At 39.6% G+C, this 21,881-nt stretch overlaps 1 protein-coding gene and 1 pseudogene across 1 annotated transcript; one reads left to right on the forward strand and one right to left on the reverse strand.

The window, feature by feature from the left end:
* Positions 1–13,995: 13,995 nt before the first annotated feature.
* LOC121462972 lies at positions 13,996–18,636 on the reverse strand (annotated as a pseudogene).
* A 1,974-nt stretch (positions 18,637–20,610) lies between these two features.
* On the forward strand, positions 20,611–21,564 carry LOC121462640 (olfactory receptor 1N2). The gene has a single exon (XM_041674370.1). The coding sequence runs from the start codon at positions 20,611–20,613 to the stop codon at positions 21,562–21,564; it is 954 nt and encodes a 317-aa protein (XP_041530304.1).
* Positions 21,565–21,881: the final 317 nt, after the last annotated feature.

The raw sequence follows: 21,881 nt of genomic DNA on the forward strand, positions 1-21,881 counted from the left end.
CTCTATATATTTTGGAGATCAGACCTTTGTCTTTTGCGGGGTTGGTGAAAATCTTCGCCCAATCAGTAGGTTGCCTTTGTGTCTTAGTGACCATGTCCTTTGCTTTACAAAAGCTTCCAGGTTAAGTAGGTCCCATTTATTCAATGTTGCCCTTAATGTCTGTGCTTCTGGGGTTATACATAGGAAGCGATCTCCTGTGCCCATCTGTTGTAGGGTATTTCCCACTTTCTCTTCTATCAGATTCAGTGTGTTCGGGCTGATATTGAGGTCTTTAATCCATTTGGACTTGAGTTTTGTGCACGGTGAGAGATATGGGTCTATTTTCATTCTTCTACAGGTTGACATCCAGTTGTGCCAGCACCATTTGTTGAAGATGCTTTCTTTCTTCCATTGTATACTTTTAGCTCCTTTATCAAAAATGAGGTGTTCATAGGTTTGTGGGATAAAATCCGGGTCTTCTATACGATTCCATTGGTCGACTTCTCTGTTTTTATGCCAGTACCACACTGTTTTCATTACTGTAGCTCTGTAATAGAGTTTGAAGTCAGGAATGGTAATGCCTCCAAAAGATCCTTTATTGTATAGGATTGTTTTGGCTATCCTGGGTTTTTTGTTTTTCCATATAAAGTTGATTATTGTCTTCTCCAGATCTGTGAAGAATTTTGATGGGATCTTGATGGGGATTGCATTGAATCTATAAATTGCCTTAGGTAGAATTGCCATTTTTACTATGTTGATCCTCCCAATCCAAGAGCAAGGGAGGTCCATCCATTTTTTGGTATCCTCTTCAATTTCTTTCTTCAATGCCTTAAAGTTCTTGTCAAATAGATCTTTCACTTCCTTGGTTAGATTTACCCCAAGATATTTTATGTTGTTTGTGGCTATCGTGAATGGTGAAGCTTCTCTGATTTCCCTCTCTGCTTCCATATCCTTTGTGTATAAGAGGGCGACTGATTTTTTGGAGTTGATCTTGTAACCTGCCACATTACTAAAGCTGTTTATCAGCTGTATAAGTTCTTTGGTGGAGTTTTGGGGGTCGCTTATGTACACTATCATATCATCTGCAAATAACGAAAGTTTAACTTCTTCCTTTCCAATTCGAATCCCCTTGATCCCATTATGTTGTCTTATTGCTATTGCTAGAACTTCAAGCACTATATTGAAGAGGTATGGCAAGAGTGGACAGCCTTGCCGTGTTCCTGAGTTAAGTGGGATGGCTTTGAGATTCTCTCCGTTTAATTTGATGTTAGCTGTCGGCTTGCTGTATATAGCTTTTATTATATTTAGGTATGACCCTTGTATCCCTAATCTCTCCAAGACTTTTAACATAAATGGATGTTGAATTTTGTCAAATGCTTTTTCAGCATCTAATGAAATGATCATATGGTTTTTTTCTTTCAGTTTATTTATATGCTGGATTACATTGATAGATTTTCGTATGTTGAACCAGCCCTGCATCTGAGGAATGAAGCCTACTTGATCATAATGGATAATTTTTCGGATGTGTTCTTGGATTCGATTTGCCAGTATATTGTTGAGGATTTTTGCGTCGATATTCATGAGTGAGATTGGCCTGTAGTTCTCTTTCCTGGTTGAATCTTTGAGTGGTTTTGGTATCAGAGTAATTGGGGCTTCATAAAAGGAATTTGGTAATGACACTTCTGTTTCTATATTGTGGAATACATTAAGGAGTATAGGTATTAGGTCTTCTTGGAAGTTCTGGTAGAATTCTGCATTGAAACCATCTGGTCCTGGGCTTTTTTTGGTAGGGAGGTTTTTGATAACAGCTTCTAATTCTTCGCGACTTACAGGTCTGTTTAGATTGTTCACCTGGTCCTGATTTAGTTTTGGTAAATGGTATTTATCTAAAAAAGCGTCCATTTCTTTTATATTTTCCAGTTTTGTGGCATACAGGCTTTTGTAGTAAGATCTAAAGAGTCTCTGAATTTCCTCTGTGTCTGTGGTTATGTCCCCCTTTTCATTTCTGATCTTATTAATTTGCGTGTTCTCTCTCTGTCATTTGAATAGTTTGGATAGGGGTTTATCAATCTTGTTGATTTTCTCCAGGAACCAGCTTTTTGTTTCATTGATTCTTTGGATTGTTTTCTGTGTTTCTATTTTGTTGATTTCAGCCCTCAATTTGATTATTTCCAGTCTTCTACTCCTCCTAGGTGAGTCTGCTTCTTTTTTTTCTAGAGCTTTCAAGTGGGTTGTTAAGTCTCCAGTATGTGCTTTCTCTGTTTTCTTTAGGTGGGCACTTAGTGCTATGAACTTTCCTCTCAGGACTGCTTTCATAGTGTCCCATAAGTTCGAGTATGTTGTTTCTTTATTTTCATTGAATTCAAGGAAGACTTTAATTTCTTTCTTTATTTCTTCCTTAATCCAGCTATGGTTCAGTAGTTGACTGTTCAGTTTCCATGAGTTTGTAGGCTTTCTGGGGGTAGCATTGTTGTTGAATTCTAACTTTAATCCATGGTGATCTGATAAGACACAGGTGGTTACCAATATTTTTTGTAACTGTGTAAGTTTGCTTTGTTACCAAGTATATGGTCAATTTTCGAGAAGGTTCCATGAGCTGCAGAGAAGAAGGTATATTCTTTCCTCTTTGGGTGGAATAATCTATAGATGTCTGTTAAGTCCATTTGCTTCATTACCTCCATTAATTCTCTAATTTCTCTGTTAGGTTTCTGTCTGATTGACCTGTCCATTGGTGGGAGAGGAGTGTTGAAGTCTCCTACTATTAGTGTGTGTGGTTTGATGTCTGCCTTGAGTTTTAGTAATGTTTCTTTTACGTACGTGGGTGCTTTTATATTAGGGGCATAGATATTCAGGATTGAGACTTCTTCCTGATGAATTGTTCCTGTTATGAGTATAAAATATCCCTCTCCATCTCTTCTGATTGATTTAAGTTTGAAGTCAACTTTGTTAGAAATTAGTATGGCCACACCTGCTTGTTTCTTAGGTCCATTTGCTTGATAAGCCTTTTCCCAGCCCTTTACTCTGAGTAGGTGCCTGTCTTTGTGGTTGAGGTGTGTTTCTTGTAGACAGCAGAATGTTGGATCCTGTTTTCTTATCCAATCTCTTAGCCTGTGCCTTTTTATAGGTGAGTTGAGCCCATTGATATTAAGTGATATTAATGACCAGTGGTTGTTAACTCCGGTCACTTTTTTAGTAGTAGGGTTTGTGTGTTTTCCTTCTTTGATTTGCGCTGGTGAAGAGTCTCTAGATGTCTGAGTTATTGTGGTCATTGTTGGACTCCTCGGTTAGTGATTTTCCTTCTATTATTTTCTGTAAGGCTGGATTTGTGGCTACGTATTGTTTAAATTTGTTTTTATCCTGGAAAATTTTGTTTTCTCCATTTATAGTGAATGAAAGTTTGGCTGGATATAGTAGTCTGGGCTTGCATCCGTGGTCTCTTAGTTTTTGGAGAACATCTATCCAGGACCTTCTGGCTTTCATGGTTTCCATAGAGAAGTCAGGTATAAGTCTGATAGGTTTACCTTTATAAGTAACTTGGCCTTTTTCCTTTGCGGCTCTTTATATTCTTTCTTTATTCTGTATATTTTGTGTTTTGATTATTATATGGCGAGGGGATGTTTTCTTTTGATCCAGCCTATTTGGTGTTCTGTATGCTTCTTGAACCTTCATAGGTACATCTTTCTTCTGGTTGGGAAAGTTTTCTTCTGTAATTTTATTAAGTATATTTTCTGTACCGTTGAGCTGCACTTCTTCTCCTTCTTCTACTCCAATTATTCTTAGGTTTGGTCTTTTTATTGTGTCCCATATTTCCTGAATGTTTTGTGATGAGAGTTTGTTGGACTTGCTGTTTTCTTTGATCAGAGTGTTTATTTTCTCTATGTTATCCTCAGAATCTGAGATTCTTTCTTCTTCTTCTATCTCTTGTATCCTGCTGGTTATACTTGATTCTGTAGTCTCTATTCGTTTACCTATATTTTCCATGTCCAGCCGGCCCTCTGTTTGTGTTTTCTTCTTTGCTTCCATTTCAGTTTTCAAGTCATGAACTGTTTCCTTTATCTGCTTGATTGTTTTTCCTTGGTTTCCTAGGGTATCATTCACTGATTTACTCAATTCCTCGAACTTTCTATTATACTTCTCATCCATTTCCATAAGGGCGTTTTTTATATGCTGTTTAAGGGTGTCAATCACTTTCATGAAGTCAGTTTTTTCTTCTTCTTCTTGATTAAGGTGTTCATGTCCTCCTGTTGTGGGGTCACTGGCTTCTGGTGGTTTCATGTTGTTTTTCAGATTGTTGGGAGAATTCCTGCATTGGCGTCTGCCCATCTCTTCCTCCCAATACTCCCCTTTGGATCTTCTTTTACAGGATCAGGTCTTCTTGCCCACTGATGTACCTTCCCAGTGATGTCACTCCCCAGAGATGTTTCTCCACAATGATGTTTCACTCGGTGCCCAGATCGAAACTCCGAGCTGCCTGGTTAGCTCGCAAACAAAGGGCCCACCCTGCTCGCTGCGGGCAGGCTATGGGAACAAAGGAGCTACTGGCCACCCCTTTGTCCTCCCGGTTCGGATTCAGTCCCAGTGTCCTAGCAGGCTGGGCAGGGAGGTGCTATGCCCCAAAGGAGGGAGAGAGGGAGGGAGACAGGGGGTGTGGGGATCTGGATGTAAGCTGAATGGGATAGAAATAGAGAGGCGGTTTGGGCAGTATAGCCCCTGAAGGATGGCCTGGAAGTGTGGGCGGGCTGAGGTATGTTCCCAGCTGCCTCAGCACTCACTCACCACAATGATGTTTCACTAGGTGCCCAGATCGAAACTCCAAGCTGCCTGGTTAGCTCGCGAACAAAGGGCCCACCCTGCTCGCTGCCGGCAGGCTATGGGAACAAAGGAGCTACTGGCCACCCCTTTGTCCTCCTGGTTCGGATTCGGTCCCAGCGTCCTAGCAGGCTGGGCAGGGAGGTGCTATGCCCCAAAGGAGGGAGAGAGGGAGGGAGACAGGGGGTGTGGGGATCTGGATGTAAGCTGTATGGGATAGAAATAGAGAGGCGGTTTGGGCAGTATAGCCCCTGAAGGATGGCCTGGAAGTGTGGGCGGGCTGAGGTATGTTCCCAGCTGCCTCAGCACTCACTCACCACATGATGTTTCACTCAGTGCCCAGATCGAAACTCCGAGCTGCCTGGTTAGCTCGCGAACAAAGGGCCCACCCCGCTCGCTGCGGGCAGGCTATGGGAACAAAGGAGCTACCGGCCACCCCTTTGTCCTCCCGGTTCGGATTCGGTCCCAGCGTCCTAGCCTGCAGATTCCTTTGGTAGATGAAATTTCTGAGATGGTGATCTCAATAAAGCCATAAGAGATGAAGATGAATTTTAGTGGCAGAGTAATGACTGCTGTGCCTACGTGAAAATGACCAACTCTTTTGGGGAGATATCTGTAAATTATCTTATATGAAATATGGGCCCACAATCCATTCTTTCTTATTAAATTTTAATAACCCCTGTGCTTCTGCAACAAGACAGATAGATTGCACCTGGCTTGGGCAAAGTCTTCTTCCTTTACCCAAATTTTCCCATCTTTGGAAACAGGCATTTGTCATATGTGAGTTCCTGTCTTAGGCATCTGGGGAGGAGAAGCTTTAAACCGATCATTGACTGCTGACCTCTGTAAAGAAAAGAGATTAGTGGAGAGAAATATACTTTCAGGCCCTGTGTCTCAATAGCCATACCTTTTGTCAGGATGCTTTATGAATAATTATGCTCCCAAAGGTTATAGTCTCCTATTTTAAAGGAGGGTAGAATCGCCCAAGTTGAAAATGTTTCTTCCGCTGGTTCAGAGTGTCACTTAGATCTAACATTCTCAGCATATGCATCAACTCTCAACATTAACCATGTCACAAGCTCTTTTCAATAATTGCCAATAGCAACAAGCCACAAACATAATTTTTCCACATCATTGGTCAATACCAACTCTCCAATTATCTTTTTCTTTTCTTTTCTTTTTTTTTGGGGGGGGGGGGTGGGGGGTTTCTAGGCAGAGTTTCTCTGTAGCTTTTGGTGCCGGTCCTGGAACTAGCTCTTGTATACCAGGCTGGCCTCGAACTCATAGAGATCCGCCTGCCTCTGCCTCCTGAGTGCTGGGATTAAAGGCGTGCACCAGCACCGCCCGGCTTCCAATTATCTTTTTCTTTACTATAATTTTATATTTTGTCGGTCAGTACCAACTCTCCAATTATCTTTTCCTTTATCATAATTCATATTCTTTTTGGTCAGTACCGAAATATTTAGCACCATTGGTCAATGCCAGATCTTTTCTCTCATGATCTTATACGCAGTTGTAAATATCAGGTCATTATCGGTAAGATTATAGTACTGTCAGAAGAATCTGTGACAGACTTTTCTATATCTATCACTTTATCTAGTTCTAGAAGCTTATGTAATAAAAGATGTTAGAACTGAGAGGCTCCTTTTTTAATACATCTTTTCTCATTTTGCAAAGCTATCTCCATTCCCACTCCCTCCCCTCATCCTACTTCCTCCACCTTCTCCCTACCCCATCTCTCCATCCATTCCTCAGAAAGGGTAATGCTTCCCATGGGGAGACAACAAAGTCTGACACTCCACTTTGAGGCAAGACCAAAGCCCTCCCTGCCTCTATCTAGGCTGAGCAAGGTATCCCTCCAAAAGAATGTGTTCCTAAACTTCAGTTTGAACACTAGGAATAAATCCTTGTCCCATTGTCAGTTGCTGTGAAAACTTCTTCAGCCAATGGCCTTTGAGATTGTGGACCTCTTTGGCATGGTTTTGGGTACTATAAAAACAGATGTAGAAACATGTGCACCCTCTCTCAGCTGCTGAATTCGGTTCCTGGTTCCTGCTCATGCAGAGGACTGTTGATCTATGAGTCTACCCCAAAATAAAGAACTCTTTATTATACTCTATTCTGAGCTAGTGTGGAGCTACTTTAGTGAAATCTTTTACATGTTAATTTGGAAAAGAGGTTCTGTGTTTGTTTCCACGGAAGATGAGAACCTGTGGATTCCTTCTAGATTAATGTGGTTTGATGGAACAAGACTCCTGAAATATCTCTGTAAACCCCTAAAAATACTTTACTCAACAAACTGCAGGGAACACTTTGGAGAAAACTATTCCCAAATTCCCAAAATGACTGTTTATAAATGTTTGTTTTCATTTTAAAAGTGTTGATTATATATAGTTAATGGTCACAGTTAAGGTGTTTCTTAAGATAAAAGGGGGGAATAGATGGGATGGGGTAATATACACTAATAATAGTAATAGTGAGATTACTTGTGAGATATTATTTATAGATAATTTACATTAGTATAGATTCTTGTATATTGACACAAACTCAAATAATTGTTATATTAAATATGCTCCTATTTCTCTTTCCAATATTTGTGAACCCATGCAAAGTTACTTTTTTCATATTACACACATGCATATTTATAACTCTGCTTAAATATTTGTAAATTGATGCAATCTTAGAATATATTTATCATATTGCACTATACATTTCTACCTCTGATTAAGATACCTACACATTGTTTATATTTGCAGGTCATTGTCCTCATTTGCTGCACATTTGTTTAAGGATTGTTTAATGTTTTTAATATGAAACCTTTAAGCTATATAATCTTTAAGCTATATAGGTATTAAGAATCCTTTACAGTCAGTGGCCTCACAGACTGTCCAAGCCTCACAACTCTTCACTACATTCAATGGACCTAATTTGGTTCTACGGAGGTTTGCCTGATAAAAGTCTAGAGTCAGTGAACTTCCACTAGCTCAATCGGCTGTTTCTGGGGGTATCACCATCAAGGTCTGGATTCCCTTGCTCCTATTATCTCTTCTCCCTCTCTTGGGCTAGTCTCAGGTAGCTTGGCCCAGTGCTTTGCTGTAGATCTCTGTATCTGTTTCCAACAGTTGCTGTTTGAAGATTCTATGATGACAATTAAGGTGGTCATCAGTCTGATTACAGGGAAGGCCAATTTAGGCATCCTCTCCAGTGTTGATTAGGTTCTTAGCTGGGGTCATCCTTGAGGATTTGGGGATTGTTTTCCAAGTGCTATGATTCTTGATAGCCCTTTAACTACTCCTTCAATCAAGATATTTCTTTCCTTTCTCTCCCTCACTGTCCTACCCCCTTCTTTAGCATCCCATTCACTCATGTTCTCCTTCTTTCTCCCCTTCTCCTCTCCCTCTCCCATGATACCCTACCTTCTCCCCCCTAAATTTGCAGGAGGTCTTATCTGTTTCCTATCCCAGGTGGATTCATGTATGTCTCTCTTAAGGTTCTCCTTGTTACATAGCTTCTCTGAGATCATGGACTATAGACTGGTAATTTTTGCTTTACATCTGATATCGACTTATAAGTAAGTGCATACCATGTTTGTCTATCTAGATTTAAGTTACCTACCTAAGCATGTTTTTTTTCTAGTTCCATCCATTTGCAGGCAAATTTCAAGATGTTGTTGCTTTTACTGCTGAGTAGTATTCCATTGTGTAAATTTACTGCTGAGTAGTATTTCATTGTGTAAATTTACTGCTGAGTAGTATTCCATTGTGTAAATTTACTGCTGAGTAGTATTCCATTGTGTAAATTTACTGCTGAGTAGTACTCCATTGTGTAAATTTACTGCTGAGTAGTATTTCATTGTGTAAATTTACTGCTGAGTAGTATTCCACTGTGTAAATTTACTGCTGAGTAGTATTCCATTGTGTAAATTTACTGCTGAGTAGTATTCCATTGTGTAAATTTACTGCTGAGTAGTACTCCATTGTGTAAATTTACTGCTGAGTAGTATTCCATTGTGTAAATTTACTGCTGAGTAGTATTCCATTGTGTAAATTTACTGCTGAGTAGTACTCCATTGTGTAAATTTACTGCTGAGTAGTATTTCATTGTGTAAATTTACTGCTGAGTAGTGTTCCATTGTGTAAATTTACTGCTGAGTAGTATTCCATTGTGTAAATTTACTGCATTTTCTTTATCTATTCTTCAGTTGAGGGAAATCTAGGTTATTTCCAGGTTCTGATTATTATGAATAATGCTGATATGAACACAGTTGAGCACATGTCCTTGCTGTATGAGTGTGATTCCTTTGGTATATGCCCAAGAGTGGTATTGCTGTGTTGTAAGGTAGATTGATTCCCAATTTTCTGAGAAACTGTTACATAGATTTCCAAAGTGGCTGTACAAGTTTGTACTCCCACCAGAAATGGAGAAGTGTTCCCCTTACTCCACATCCTCTCCAGTGATGTTTATGATCTTAGCCATTCTGACAGGAGTAAGATGGTATCTTAGAGTCATTTTAATTTGCAATTTTATGGTGGCTGAGGATGTTGAGCAATTCCTTAAGTGTTTTTTTGGACTTTTGCAATTACTGTTTTGAGAATTCTCTGTTTAGATGTGTGCCCCATTTTTGACTGAGTTATTTGGTAATTTGATGTATAGTTTCTTGAGTTCTTTATATATTTTGGAGATCAGACCTCTGTCTGATGTGCGGTGAGTGAAGATCTTTTCCCATTCAGTAGGCTATTTTTTTGTTTCAGTAACTGTGTCCTTTGCCTCACAGAAGGGTCTCAATTTCAGGAAGTCCCATTTATTAATTGTTGCTCTCAATGTCTGTGCTACCAGTATTATATTCAATAAGTGGTCTCCTGTGCCCATGCATTCAAGCCACCCATCCTATAAATAATCTGAAAGAAAAACATATGATCACCTCATTAGACACTGAAAAAGCATTTAATAAAATCCAACACCCCTTTATGATAAAGGTCTTGGAGAGATGAGGGATAGAAGGAACACACCTAAACAAAATAGAAGCAATATAAAACAAACTGACAGCCAACATCAGATTAAATGGAGAGAAACTCAATATTATTCCACTAAAATCAAGAACAAAATAAGGCTGTCCACTCGTTCCATACCTATTCAACATAGTACTCAAATTTCTAGCTAGAGCAATAAGACAACAAAAGAAGACCAAAGGGGTACAAATTGGAAAGGAAGAAGTCAAATTTTCACTATGTTCAGATGATCAGATAATGTACATAAGTGATCCCAAATATTTGATGTGAGAATTCCTACAGCTGATAAGCAGTTTCAGTAATGTTGCAGGATACAAGATCAAACTCAAAAAAATCATTAGCCCTCCTATATACAAATTATAAAGGTGCTGAGAAAGAAATCTGAGAAACATAACCATTTACAATAGCCACAAATAACATAGAATATTTTGGGGTAACACTAACCAAGGAAGTGAAAGACCTGTACAACAAGAACTTTAAGTCTTTGAAGCACAAAATTGTGGAAGATATCAGAAAATGGAAAAAATCCCCCATGCTCTTAGATAGGTAAGATCATATTTAAAATGGCAGTCCAACAAAAGCAATCTACAGATTTAATGCAATCCCTATCAAAGTCCCAGGAAAATTTTTCACAGACCTTAAAAGAACAATACCCAACTTCATATGGAAAAACAAAAACCCAGAATTGCCAAAACAGTCCTCTACAATAAAGAAACTTTCAGAAGCATTACCATCCCTGACATCAAGCTCTATTACAGAGCTACAGTAATGAAAACAGCTTGGTACTGGAATAAAAACAGACAGATGGACCAAAGTAATCAAATCAAAGACCCCGATAGTAATCCACACACCTATGAAAACCTGATTTTTGACAGAGAAGCTAAGAGCATACAATGGAATAAAGAAAGTATCTTCAAAAGATGGTGCTGACATTACTAGATGTCAACATGTAAAAGAATGCAAATCGATCCATACCTATCCCATGCAGAAAATATAAGTCCAGATAGAACTGAGACATTCTTCAGGGCCCTGAGCCACTTTGGGAAACACAGAGTATTGGTACTCCATACCAGAAACACTGATCCAGAATTTGTGCCTGTAGATCTCAGGACTGGACTCAGTATAAACAAGCTCTCTAAGAATGATATATACACTAATGTTTGAGGTGTTTTTTTAATTTCTCATTTAGGAAGCCAGTATGTAAATGGAGGTTGGTCAGTGTTGAGCAAATTAATGATACTTTCAGAGCATTTTCATTATGATTTGGTAATATTTCAAAAAGGGTATCCTCATATCTTCTTTGTTAAAGGAAGCAATAGGAAATTAAACCAAAATCAACTGTATGTGCTGGAAAATCATTGGGGTGCCTTGAACTACCACAAGACACCTAAATCTTCAGAGTTGCTCTAACATTTAAAACCCTGGCCAGAGAGTTAAATAAGTAAATAAATAAATAAATCCCCTTATTAAAGTAGCAAGTGTTTTTATTCCTTGAGTGCAGTGAACTCTTAAAGATGAAAGAAAATGCACCTAAGTCTTCAAAGAAAGACATTTGCTAAATATAGTTAAATTTTTCTATTCTGAGTTATGTTAAATCCCAGGAAAATGATGATTCTTCTAACATGCAGTAAATATGGAAAACCAAGCTGTGTATAACTGCAAAGATTTTGGATGCCCCATGGATCAGAAAAAAATAACTAAAGCAATTTCACATTTGCTGATTCAATCCTCTTTATTTAGAAAAAACAGTTTGAAAGAAGAGACAGCAATAAAAAGAGACATACAATTAGTGGACAGTGGCCACACCAAATTTAATAGTCAAAATTTTATGATTCATATTTTTAAAAATTAGTATTGCTAAGATCCTAGGAGACAGAAATATCTGCATTTTATGTTGTTAAATTTTTTCTATTTCTCAAATTATTTTACACTTCTGGAATATATTTTAGATACAAAGACAAATTTACAAACAAATACAGGAATTTCTTCCATGATTTTCACCTGATGATCCCAGGAAGTTGTAGTTTTGACCAGCAGTGGAGAATTTCCAACACTGATCTCCATGAGCCCTTGGTAGATGATGGGAAGCGGAGCAATCATCATAGAAACCTAAACAATGAATTTCTTTTGTTGAGCAATCTGTCCTCTAGTCTGTCTCGCCTAAAATGTAACTAATATTCTTTACTTCTTCGCTCCTAACCTGTACTTACTCCTACAAACACAATACGTACTTCTTATTTTTGACTCATCTATGAACCGATAGCCTAGAACAATGGTTTGCAAGTCATGGGTTGCAACCCCTTTGGGGATGACATATAAGATTTTTATATTATGGTTCATAACAGTCACAAATTACAGTTATAAAATAGCAAAAAAAAATAATTTTGTGGTTGTGGGTCACCACAATTTGAGCAACTGTATTAAAGGGTCAGAGCATTAGGAAGGTTTAAAACAACTGATGTAGAATAAAATGTCAGGAAAGCAAAGATTTTACCTATTCAGGGCTATGTAAAAGCTAGATCTTGGCTATGTAAAAGCTAGATAGTAATACTCTGAATACCTGCTGAATAAATGAATTTAAGACAAAGGTGTTACTTCTGATTTGAAAGAGTCATGAGGAAGGAAAATAGCAGCAGCCATCTTTTCTAAAACCTACTATTTACTAATTGTGACTGTATTACTAATAAATACATTTTATGTTATGTTTTATTTAATCCTCTAACTCATTAAATAGAAACAATTAATAAATGGGACCTCCTAAAACTGAAAAGCTTCTGTAAAGCAAATGACATGGTCAACAAGACAATACGACAGCATACAGAATGGAAAAAGGTCTTCACTAACCCCACATCAGACAGAGGTCTGATCTCCAAAATATACAAAGAACTCAAGAAATTGGACACCAAAAGATCACATAATCCAATAAAAAATTGGAGTACAGACCCAGACAGAGAACTCTCAACAGAGGAATCTAAAATGGCTGAAAGACACTGAAGGAAATGTTCAACATCATTAGTCATCTGAGAAATGCAAATCAAAACAACTCTGAGATTCCATCTTACACCTGTAAGAATGGCCAAGATCCAAAACACTGATGACAACTTATGCTGGAGAAGTTGTGGGGTAAAGGGAACACTTCTGCATTGCTCGTAAGAATGCAAACTGGTACAACCCCTTTGGATGTCAGTGTTGTGATTTCTCAGAAAATTAGGAAACAACCTTCCTCAAGACCCAGTAATACCACTTTTTGGGTATACATCCAAAGGATGCTCAATTGTGCCACAAGGACATGTGCTCAGCTATGTTCATAGCAGCTTTGTTTGTAAAAGCTAGAACCTGGAAACAAGCTAAATGCCTCTCAACCAAAGAATAGATAAGTAAAATGTGGTACATTTACACAATGGAGTACTACACAGCAGAAAAAATGACATCTTGAATTTTGCAGGCAAATGGACATCATTTTGTGTGAGGTAACTCAAACCCAGAAAGACAATTATCACATTTACTCACTCATAAGTGGTTTTTAAACATAAAGCAAAGAAAACTTGCCTACAAACCACAATCCCAGAGAACTTAGACAACAATGAGGACACTAAGAGAGATTTACTTAGATCTAATCTACATGGGAAGTAGAAAAACACAAGATCTCCTAAGTAAATTGGGAGCATAGGGACCTTGGGGGAGGGGAGAGGCAGGGAGAGGAGCAGTGAAAAATGTAGAACTCAATAAAAATCAATAGAAAAATGTTCTCCTTCATATGCAAAAAAGAGAAAATCTTGCTGGAGACGTGCACACTTGTGATCTAAAACTCAGAAGACTGAGGCAGGAGGTTGTGAGTTTCAAGCTATTAAACTGTGAGGTACATAGTGTACAGAACCTCCTAGGATGTATAGGAAAGACTATCTCACATAAACAAAAGAAACAAATGAATAAAAACAGAAAAAAAATTTGAATGAATTTTACATTATTCATAGTCTTAATACTATGTATAATAAGATTAAAGTTCAGTGAAGCTTAATAAAGTGGACAATAACCTTCCTGGCTAGCAGGTGACTATTTCCAAACTAAAAGCCACTTCACAGATTTCAGCCCTGTCTTTCATTAAGCATTGCTCTTGCTATATATTAAAAGAAGAACATTCTCCTATGACAGAGAAGCCTCTTCAGTGCTTCCTTCATGTCACTAATATTATTATATATCAATATAATATTGTATTATATATTAAGAGGTTTAACATAGAAATCACCTTTGTATAAATTGCAGCAGATGCAACATCCTTTTCTTTGGACTCTACAGAGGAGGGAAACAGGTAAAGCATCTCATAAAAAAACAGACCACACAGAGGTGGGAACTACAGGTAGAAATGGCATTTGAACCCCCACAAGAAGTCTTAACTCTAAGGTCAGCAATTAAAATGTTGACTTGAGAGATAAGAATACTTAGAAAGGGAGACTTTGGAGACTACTGTATCTACAAAGCCAAAAAGCACTAACTCATTGACATGTGTGTCAGAGAATGATAGCTTCAGAACAGAGGTAATGTCACAGAAAAAAATGAGCTATTTCCCCAACAACAGAGAAAGACAGTCTAGCCATGAGGAGAGTGTAAGTCAGAGCAACTATGTTGGTGAGGACCAAGCACAGGGCAAGCATCAGGGCATAGAATCGGGTATTCATGATTGTGGAATAATAGAGAGGGCAACAGATGGCCATATAGCAGTCATAGGCCATCACAGCCAGGAAGAAGCTGTCCAGATCACCGTATATCATGAATAAGTGCATTTGTGTTAGACAACCAGTATAGGAGATGGTATAGCATTGAGTCTGAACATAAACAGCATCGTGGTCACTGTAGATTGTACTAAACCCATGTCAAGCAAAAGACAGGTTGGCCAAAAAGAAGTACATAAGAGTGTGGAGGTGTGGGTCAGAGCCAATGGCCAGGATAATGAGGCCATCCTTTGGGTAACAGAGAAGGCAAAGGAGTTCCAGACTGTAGAGGGCCCATAGGTTGAATTACCTTGTTGACAGCCCTTAGATCTGTCACTATTCTCCATTTGCCAGATTTCTTTTTTACAACAAACACAGGAGAATTCCAAAGGCTAGTTGACTCCTCAATATGTCGAGCATCTAATTGCTCCTGTACCAATTGTTCTAAAGCCTGCCATTTATCTTCAGCTAGAGGCCATTGCTTAACCCTTACACATTTGTATCCTACTATATCCTATACTAACTGAAATGTATAACATTTCAGAATTATACAGCCTTCCAGGGAGATCAGAAAGATGTTAAAGCTGCTTCTTTCTATTTTCAATCCATGTAATATAAAGGTTATTTGGCATTCAACACATAAATCAAGTGATATAATAAGAAAATACCCAATGGATTGAAACCCTGTGAAGATTACAGGTATATAAGCTAGCATCATATACCTTATATATATATATTACATAGAACAACTTTCTTCATCAGGGAACTCCATTCATTTCCAATAAATATTTTTAAATGAATTATAAATCATTTTAGGAACAAACAATACATTGATTGTTTAACCTGCTACTATATGGAGGTGATTCAGTATTATGTGATGAAATGTCAATGTAGGAATCACCTCCCGAATTCTTTGAATACACCTAAAGTTAAGCATTTGCCTTCTCCTTTGTTATTCAGTCCAAGCATCTGGTACTGGTAGATGTGGTTCACTCTTTCTCTGAAAAAGTTTATACTTATTTCAATATTTGTGCCCTCAGAAAACAATACAGATTTTTGAAACAATGAGGTGCTTCCAGAGATTTGGGGAGGTCTCTCTCTCTCTCTCTCTCTCTCTCTCTCTCTCTGACATTTAAGGTAAAAAATTTTACTTACTATCACAGTTTCTTCTGTGCTTATGTCAATCAAAACAGGTTGGAGTTGGCTCAAGGATGGTACACAAAGTTTTGCCAGCCTGAGCTATTCCACTGTTCACTTCAACCTGGTTTAGAACAGAAAGCAATACCAATGCTCTCATAACCCTAAGGAAAGCACAATCTTTAAGACAGACTTTGTGAATTGGAATTAAGGGTCATAATTATAATTGTTAAAACCAAACAGCAAGTGACCAGAAGTAACATATCTAAACTTAGACACTGGCAAGTGTGAAAGGAGATGAAGGCTCTAGGTAAGGATAAAATGGGTTAGCAAAGGATTGCAAATGCAAGTCAGGGTGTGTCCAAATGGGAGACCGCCACAGTCACAGCTGTGTTCACTATCTAGAAGAAAAAGATCACAAGGAGAGAGGGCCTGAGATGACCCTGCGGATGACCTTGGACACACGGTACTCAGATCCCACCTGAACCAGGTCTTCAGGAACGTTAAAGCCTTGTATATTTTTAGTTTGAAACCTGAACTTGAAGAAAAGAGAAGATGCTAGTTCATCAATCTAATTCCTAGAAAAGGCTTGATTCAATCATAATCTTAGTTGCCCAATGGGAATGCTGGGATGATGTGCAGTGGTTAAGGGGTTGGTCTCTAGACGTGAGCAGACATCGGGAAGATTTCTACTCAAATCGTTATCTGCTGTGGACTGACTCTCTTGGAAATCGAAGACCCAGGGAGAACAGGGGTGAAGGCTTAGAAGAACCCAGGATTTGGCGAATGACAGACAGACACAACTCTAATGAGATTTGAATCTGCTGCAACTTTACTAAAATTCAAGCATCACTTTTAAGAGATTACAGAAGGAAGTTGGCAGACATAAAAGTTTCCATAGAAAAATGATTACAGACAATTGATTATTCTCAGCAAGTCTTGTGGTCAGGGCCAGGTGGGCAGAGCTTTTCTCTGAAATTCGTCTCACATCATTAACTAACTGTGCTTTCTCATGGCCCTAAATCATATTTACCCTCAAGGTAACCAAGGTAACCCAAACACCATTCTTCAGGATTCCACCCCCAGGGTTTGTTCCAATATTGAATATCTTGCCTTTCTTTCCTATCTAAAATGTACCAGGGGTTTCTCATTCTGGCTAGCCTCTCCATAAATGGTAATTCATGCCATTCCATACATTTTCCTTCATAATTTGCCCATCTTCTACCAAATTTCCTATCATGAGCTCTTTCTGTTCTAGGGTATCTGTAAATTCCCCCAGAGAGCGAGCCAGAGTCTTAATCATAACATTAATGGCCTGTTGCGGGGTTGGTGAAAATCTTCTCCCAGTAAGTGGGTTGCCTTTTTGTCTTAGTGACAGTGTCCTTTGCTTTACAGAAGCTTCTCAGTCTCAGGAGGTCCCATTTATTCAATGATGCCCTTAGTGTCTGTGCTGCTGGGGTTATACGTAGGAAGTGGTCTCCTGTGCCCATGTGCTGTAGAGTACTTCCCACTTTCTCTTCTATCAGGTTCAGTGTGTTCGGACTGATATTGAGGTCTTTAATCCATTTGGACTTGAGTTTTGTGCATGGTGATAGATATGGATCTATTTTCATTCTTCTACAGATTGACATCCAGTTTTGCCAGCACAATTTGTTGAAGATGCTCTCTTTTTTCCATTGTATACTTTTAGCATGCCCTTCAATGGAAGAATGGATGAAGAAAGTATGGAATATATACATATTAGAGTATTACTCAGCAGTAAAAAACAAGGACTTCTTGAATTTTGCATACAAATGGATGGAAATAGAAAACACTATCCTGAGTGAGGTAAGCCAGACCCAAAAAGAGGAACATGGGATGTACTCACTCATATTTGGTTTCTAGCCATAAATAAAGGACATTGAGCTTATAATTCGCTATCCTAGAGAAGCTAAATAAGAAGGTGAATCCAAAGACAAACATATAGGCATCCTCCTGAATATTAACCTTCATCAGGCGATGAAAGGAGACAGAGACAGAGACCCACATTGGAGCATCGGACTGAAATCTCAAGGTCCAAATCAAGAGCAGAAGGAGAGAGAGCACGAGCAAGGAACTCAGGACCACGAGGGGTGCACCCACACACTGAGACAATGGGGATGTTCTATTGGGAACTCACCAAGGCCAGCTGGCCTGGGGCTGAAAAAGCCTGGGATAAAACCGGACTCTCTGAATATAGCGGACAATGAGGACTACTGAGAACTCAAGAACAATGGCAATGGGTTTCTGATCCTACTGCACGTACTGGCTTTGTGGGAGCCTAGGCAGTTTGGATGCTCAACTTACTAGACCTGGATGGAGGTGGGGGTTCCTTGGACTTCCCACAGGGCAGGGAACCCTGATTGCTCTTCGGGCTGATGGGGGGGGGGGCTAACTGGGGGAGGGGGGGAAATGGGAGGCGGTGGCGGGGAAGAGACAGAAATCTTAAATAAATAAATAAATTTAAAAAAAAACCATTAATGGCCTGAATCAAGGGAGGGAACTGACGCATCAGTTCCTCCGTATTCAAGGAGCCATTGGAAATGTTTTTTGGTTCCTTGAACAGATTAAGTTTTTGTCAAGAGAAAAATAGAACAGAAGAAAGGATAGCAGAGTCAATGCAAGAAACCATCGCTAGAAACAAAGTGAACGAGGTCACTGAGGCTAATCAGGCACCTCAACTCAAGCAGACTGCCAGGGAACCGCCTGGGGCCAAGCTCCAGGAAGCACGAGCCCCTCATTTTGAGACCTGAGAGACATTTTGTCACACAGGTGAGACAGCCGTGGCTGTGGCAGTTATCCTGACAGGACACCCATCTACAAGGGGGAATACTGTAGTTCCAACACCCAAAACTTGCTTTCTTACTTGTGATCATGTACTGAACTGTTCTAACAGGAACATGGAAGATAGGCATAGCTTTCCTCTTGGCTACTGTGTAGGCAGGTACGGCTGGAGTGCGGTATGTTTGCTGCATCGCTTATGCGGCTGGAGTGTACCTATGCTGCATCACTATGTCCACTGTATTTATGTACTGGGCCTCATTCAAAGCTTTTGGATGCTTGAGGGAGTGCCTCACATTAATATTTTTCTGTTTAGGGAAGTCAAAAATGGCCATATTAGCCACAAAGCTGTGACATAGACATTTGTGTTGCATTTATGTAGCTTGTTCTTCTTGTGGGATTCCTAACAGTGAGAGCAACGCCTGTCCCTGACTCTTTTGCCTGCTTTTGGGACCCTTTCCTCTTACTGTGCTGCCTCATCCAGCCTTAATACAAGGGGTGGTCTTATTGCAACTTGATATCCCAGGCTTGCTTGATATCTCTGAGAGAGCTGTCCTTTCCTGAAGGGAAAAGAGGAAAAGTGAAACGGAGGGAAATGGAGAGAAGAACTTGGAGGAGAAAAGGGAAGGGAAAGAGTGGTTGGGATGTAATATATGAGAAAATAATTTTTAAAAAGAAAATATATAAACCAATAAAATGGCTATGTCTTCACTTACACGCTCAATTTCTTTTTCCATTTCATTTTAATGAGGGCAAAGTGAGTTGTCCAAAGCATAGATGGGAGTCCCAGTGGACTAGCTAGTCAAGCTAAAGAGCATGCCAGCAAGAGACTCAGAATCACACTCTGGAGACCTGCACCTGGTAGCATACCCCCTGAGGAAAGAAATGACCCAGTTCCCTAGGACCCAGATAGAACTGGCTGGAGAGCACGCTCTACAAAGACACTGGGGTTGGTTTTAATAAGTCAGTTGGAAAATGATGTGTCAGGAGCCTTTATAGCCCTAAGAATCACTGTCCTGCTTGGTCTAAGGAAGCAGAAGTGGAGTCTTATACACTCAGTGTTCTCAAGGAGCGCTAGACTTGGTGGATGCGAGTTTTACTAACCAAGTCAAAAAAGTCTTTGTCAGATCTTTACTGAGAATATTCCAGAGAGAGGAGAAAACTTGGGAATCTGAAGATGCTTGAAACACACTGCGACAGGTGAGGACTTGGAAGGGATATGCTTTATCTTCACAAATGCTCAAATGCACATACACACACACACACACACACACACCTTGTCACACAAATAGGTGAACATTTTAGGGGTGTGCAACCCAAGTCTCTTCTTAAGTTTAGAAGCTTCTTATGAATGATGGGGTAAACAGAAAACTGAAAGATTATGAATGTTCTAAGATCACGACTTTACAAAGGCTGTGCAGCACCAGCTTACTCTACATCCAAGAATAGCAGACAAAACTGTTTGAAGAAAGGAAAACAAAGACCCCAAAACATTTATTTTCATTCTATCTGGTGAAAACCAAGTAACAGAGATATATAGTAAAATTGTAGAAGTAGAGAAAGAGGGTCTTAAATACTAATCCCCAGATTGCCACTGGGAGATACAAAAAAAAAGGGGGGGAGAAGAACCATATAATGAGGAGTTCTGGGGGGAACATCCTCCTAATAGTTACTTCACTGCCCACAATCCAAGTGTCCAATGCTCTCATATAGAGGAAAGTTCAAAGTCATTTTTCAGTGTTCATACAAAAGTCTGTAGCATAATTATTTGCATGTAAAAATTTATGTGTGAATGTATGTATACATTAGGAGAACAGGAGAGAGATGAAAATTTATACCTCCTCTCTAATGCACCAACTTAAAATACTTTTCAAATGTTTCCAACACGGCCATGGTTAATTCCCACCTTCTTCTAATAGACTGTGTTGACTTCTCTAATCAAAATGATTTCTTTTCTATAGACCCTACTGCAGCATAGAAAACAAAATTTGCATTTGGGTGCTTATTATATTACTTATTCTATGAGAAGTCTTGTATTGTATCCAGTAATACTCAGAGATGCTCATGGACAAGGATACAGTTCTGGTGATACAAATCTGTATCTATGAAATGATCTAATGATTAAATTTGGCACATGCAGACTTTTTTGCACACAAGAACTACACAAGATGGGAAAACCAAGCAAAGTGAATCAATCTGGTTCTTCAGACTTCTTCCTTCTGGGACTCTCTGAGCAGCCAGGGGAGCAGCCCCTTTTATTTGGCATCTTCCTTGGCATGTATCTGGTCACTATGGTGGGGAACCTGCTCATCATCCTTGTCATCAGTTCTGATGCACACCTTCACACTCCTATGTACTTCTTCTTGGCCAATCTATCCTTAACTGATGCTTGTTTCACTTCTGCCTCAGTTCCCAAAATGCTTGCCAACATTCATACCCACAGTCAGGCAATCTCCTATTCTGGGTGCCTTACCCAGCTGTATTTCCTCCTGATGTTTGGTGGCCTCGACAACTGCCTTCTGGCTGTGATGGCATATGACCGCTATGTTGCTATCTGCCAGCCACTCCATTACAGCACAGCTATGAGTCCCCAGCAGTGTGCATTAATGCTGTGTGTGTGCTGGGTGCTAACCAACTGTCCTGCCCTGATACACACACTGCTGCTGACACGTGTGGCTTTCTGTGCCCACACAGTCATCCCCCACTTCTACTGTGACCCCAGTGCTCTGCTGAAACTTGCCTGCTCTGACACCCACATTAATGAGCTAATGATCATTACCATGGGCTTGGTGTTTCTTGCTATTCCTCTCATGTTGATCGTCTTCTCTTATGCCCGTATTTCTTTGGCTGTGTTGGGCATCCCTTCTTCTGGAGGGCGATGGAAAGCCTTTTCTACTTGTGGCTCTCATCTTACAGTTGTTCTGCTCTTCTATGGATCACTGATGGGTGTGTATTTACTTCCCCCATCAACTCACTCTGCAGAGAGGGAACGCAGGGCTGCCATTCTCTACATGATTGTGATTCCCATGCTGAACCCATTCATCTACAGCTTGAGGAACAGAGACATGAAGGAGGCAATGGGCAAGCTTTTTGGTGGTGGAAAAGCAGTCTTCTTACTATGACTTTAATGCTTAAATCTAGTGCTGTATCAAAACCCTACCGTCCATCGCTTCACTGATTCTGAGTTGCAAATGGAACAACCAGGGTATATACCTCCTCTAAGATATGATGTGAAATGAGTGCTTAGGCCTTGATCTTTCTTGATCCCAGTATGACAACCATTGCTGACAATAGAACATCATCCCTGATGATCAACTTTAAAACCAGCACCTCAACCACAATGAACTAAGTCTTATGCTGCGCATCCTGCAGCCATTGAGGCAAGTATGCAATGAGACAAAAGAAACAAACATTTTTTGGCTGTCTACACTATTACTCA

This window comes from Microtus oregoni, unplaced genomic scaffold (assembly GCF_018167655.1).
Source record: "Microtus oregoni isolate MIOR12 unplaced genomic scaffold, Mior012 000025F_ref0000491, whole genome shotgun sequence".
NCBI lineage: Eukaryota > Metazoa > Chordata > Mammalia > Rodentia > Cricetidae > Microtus > Microtus oregoni.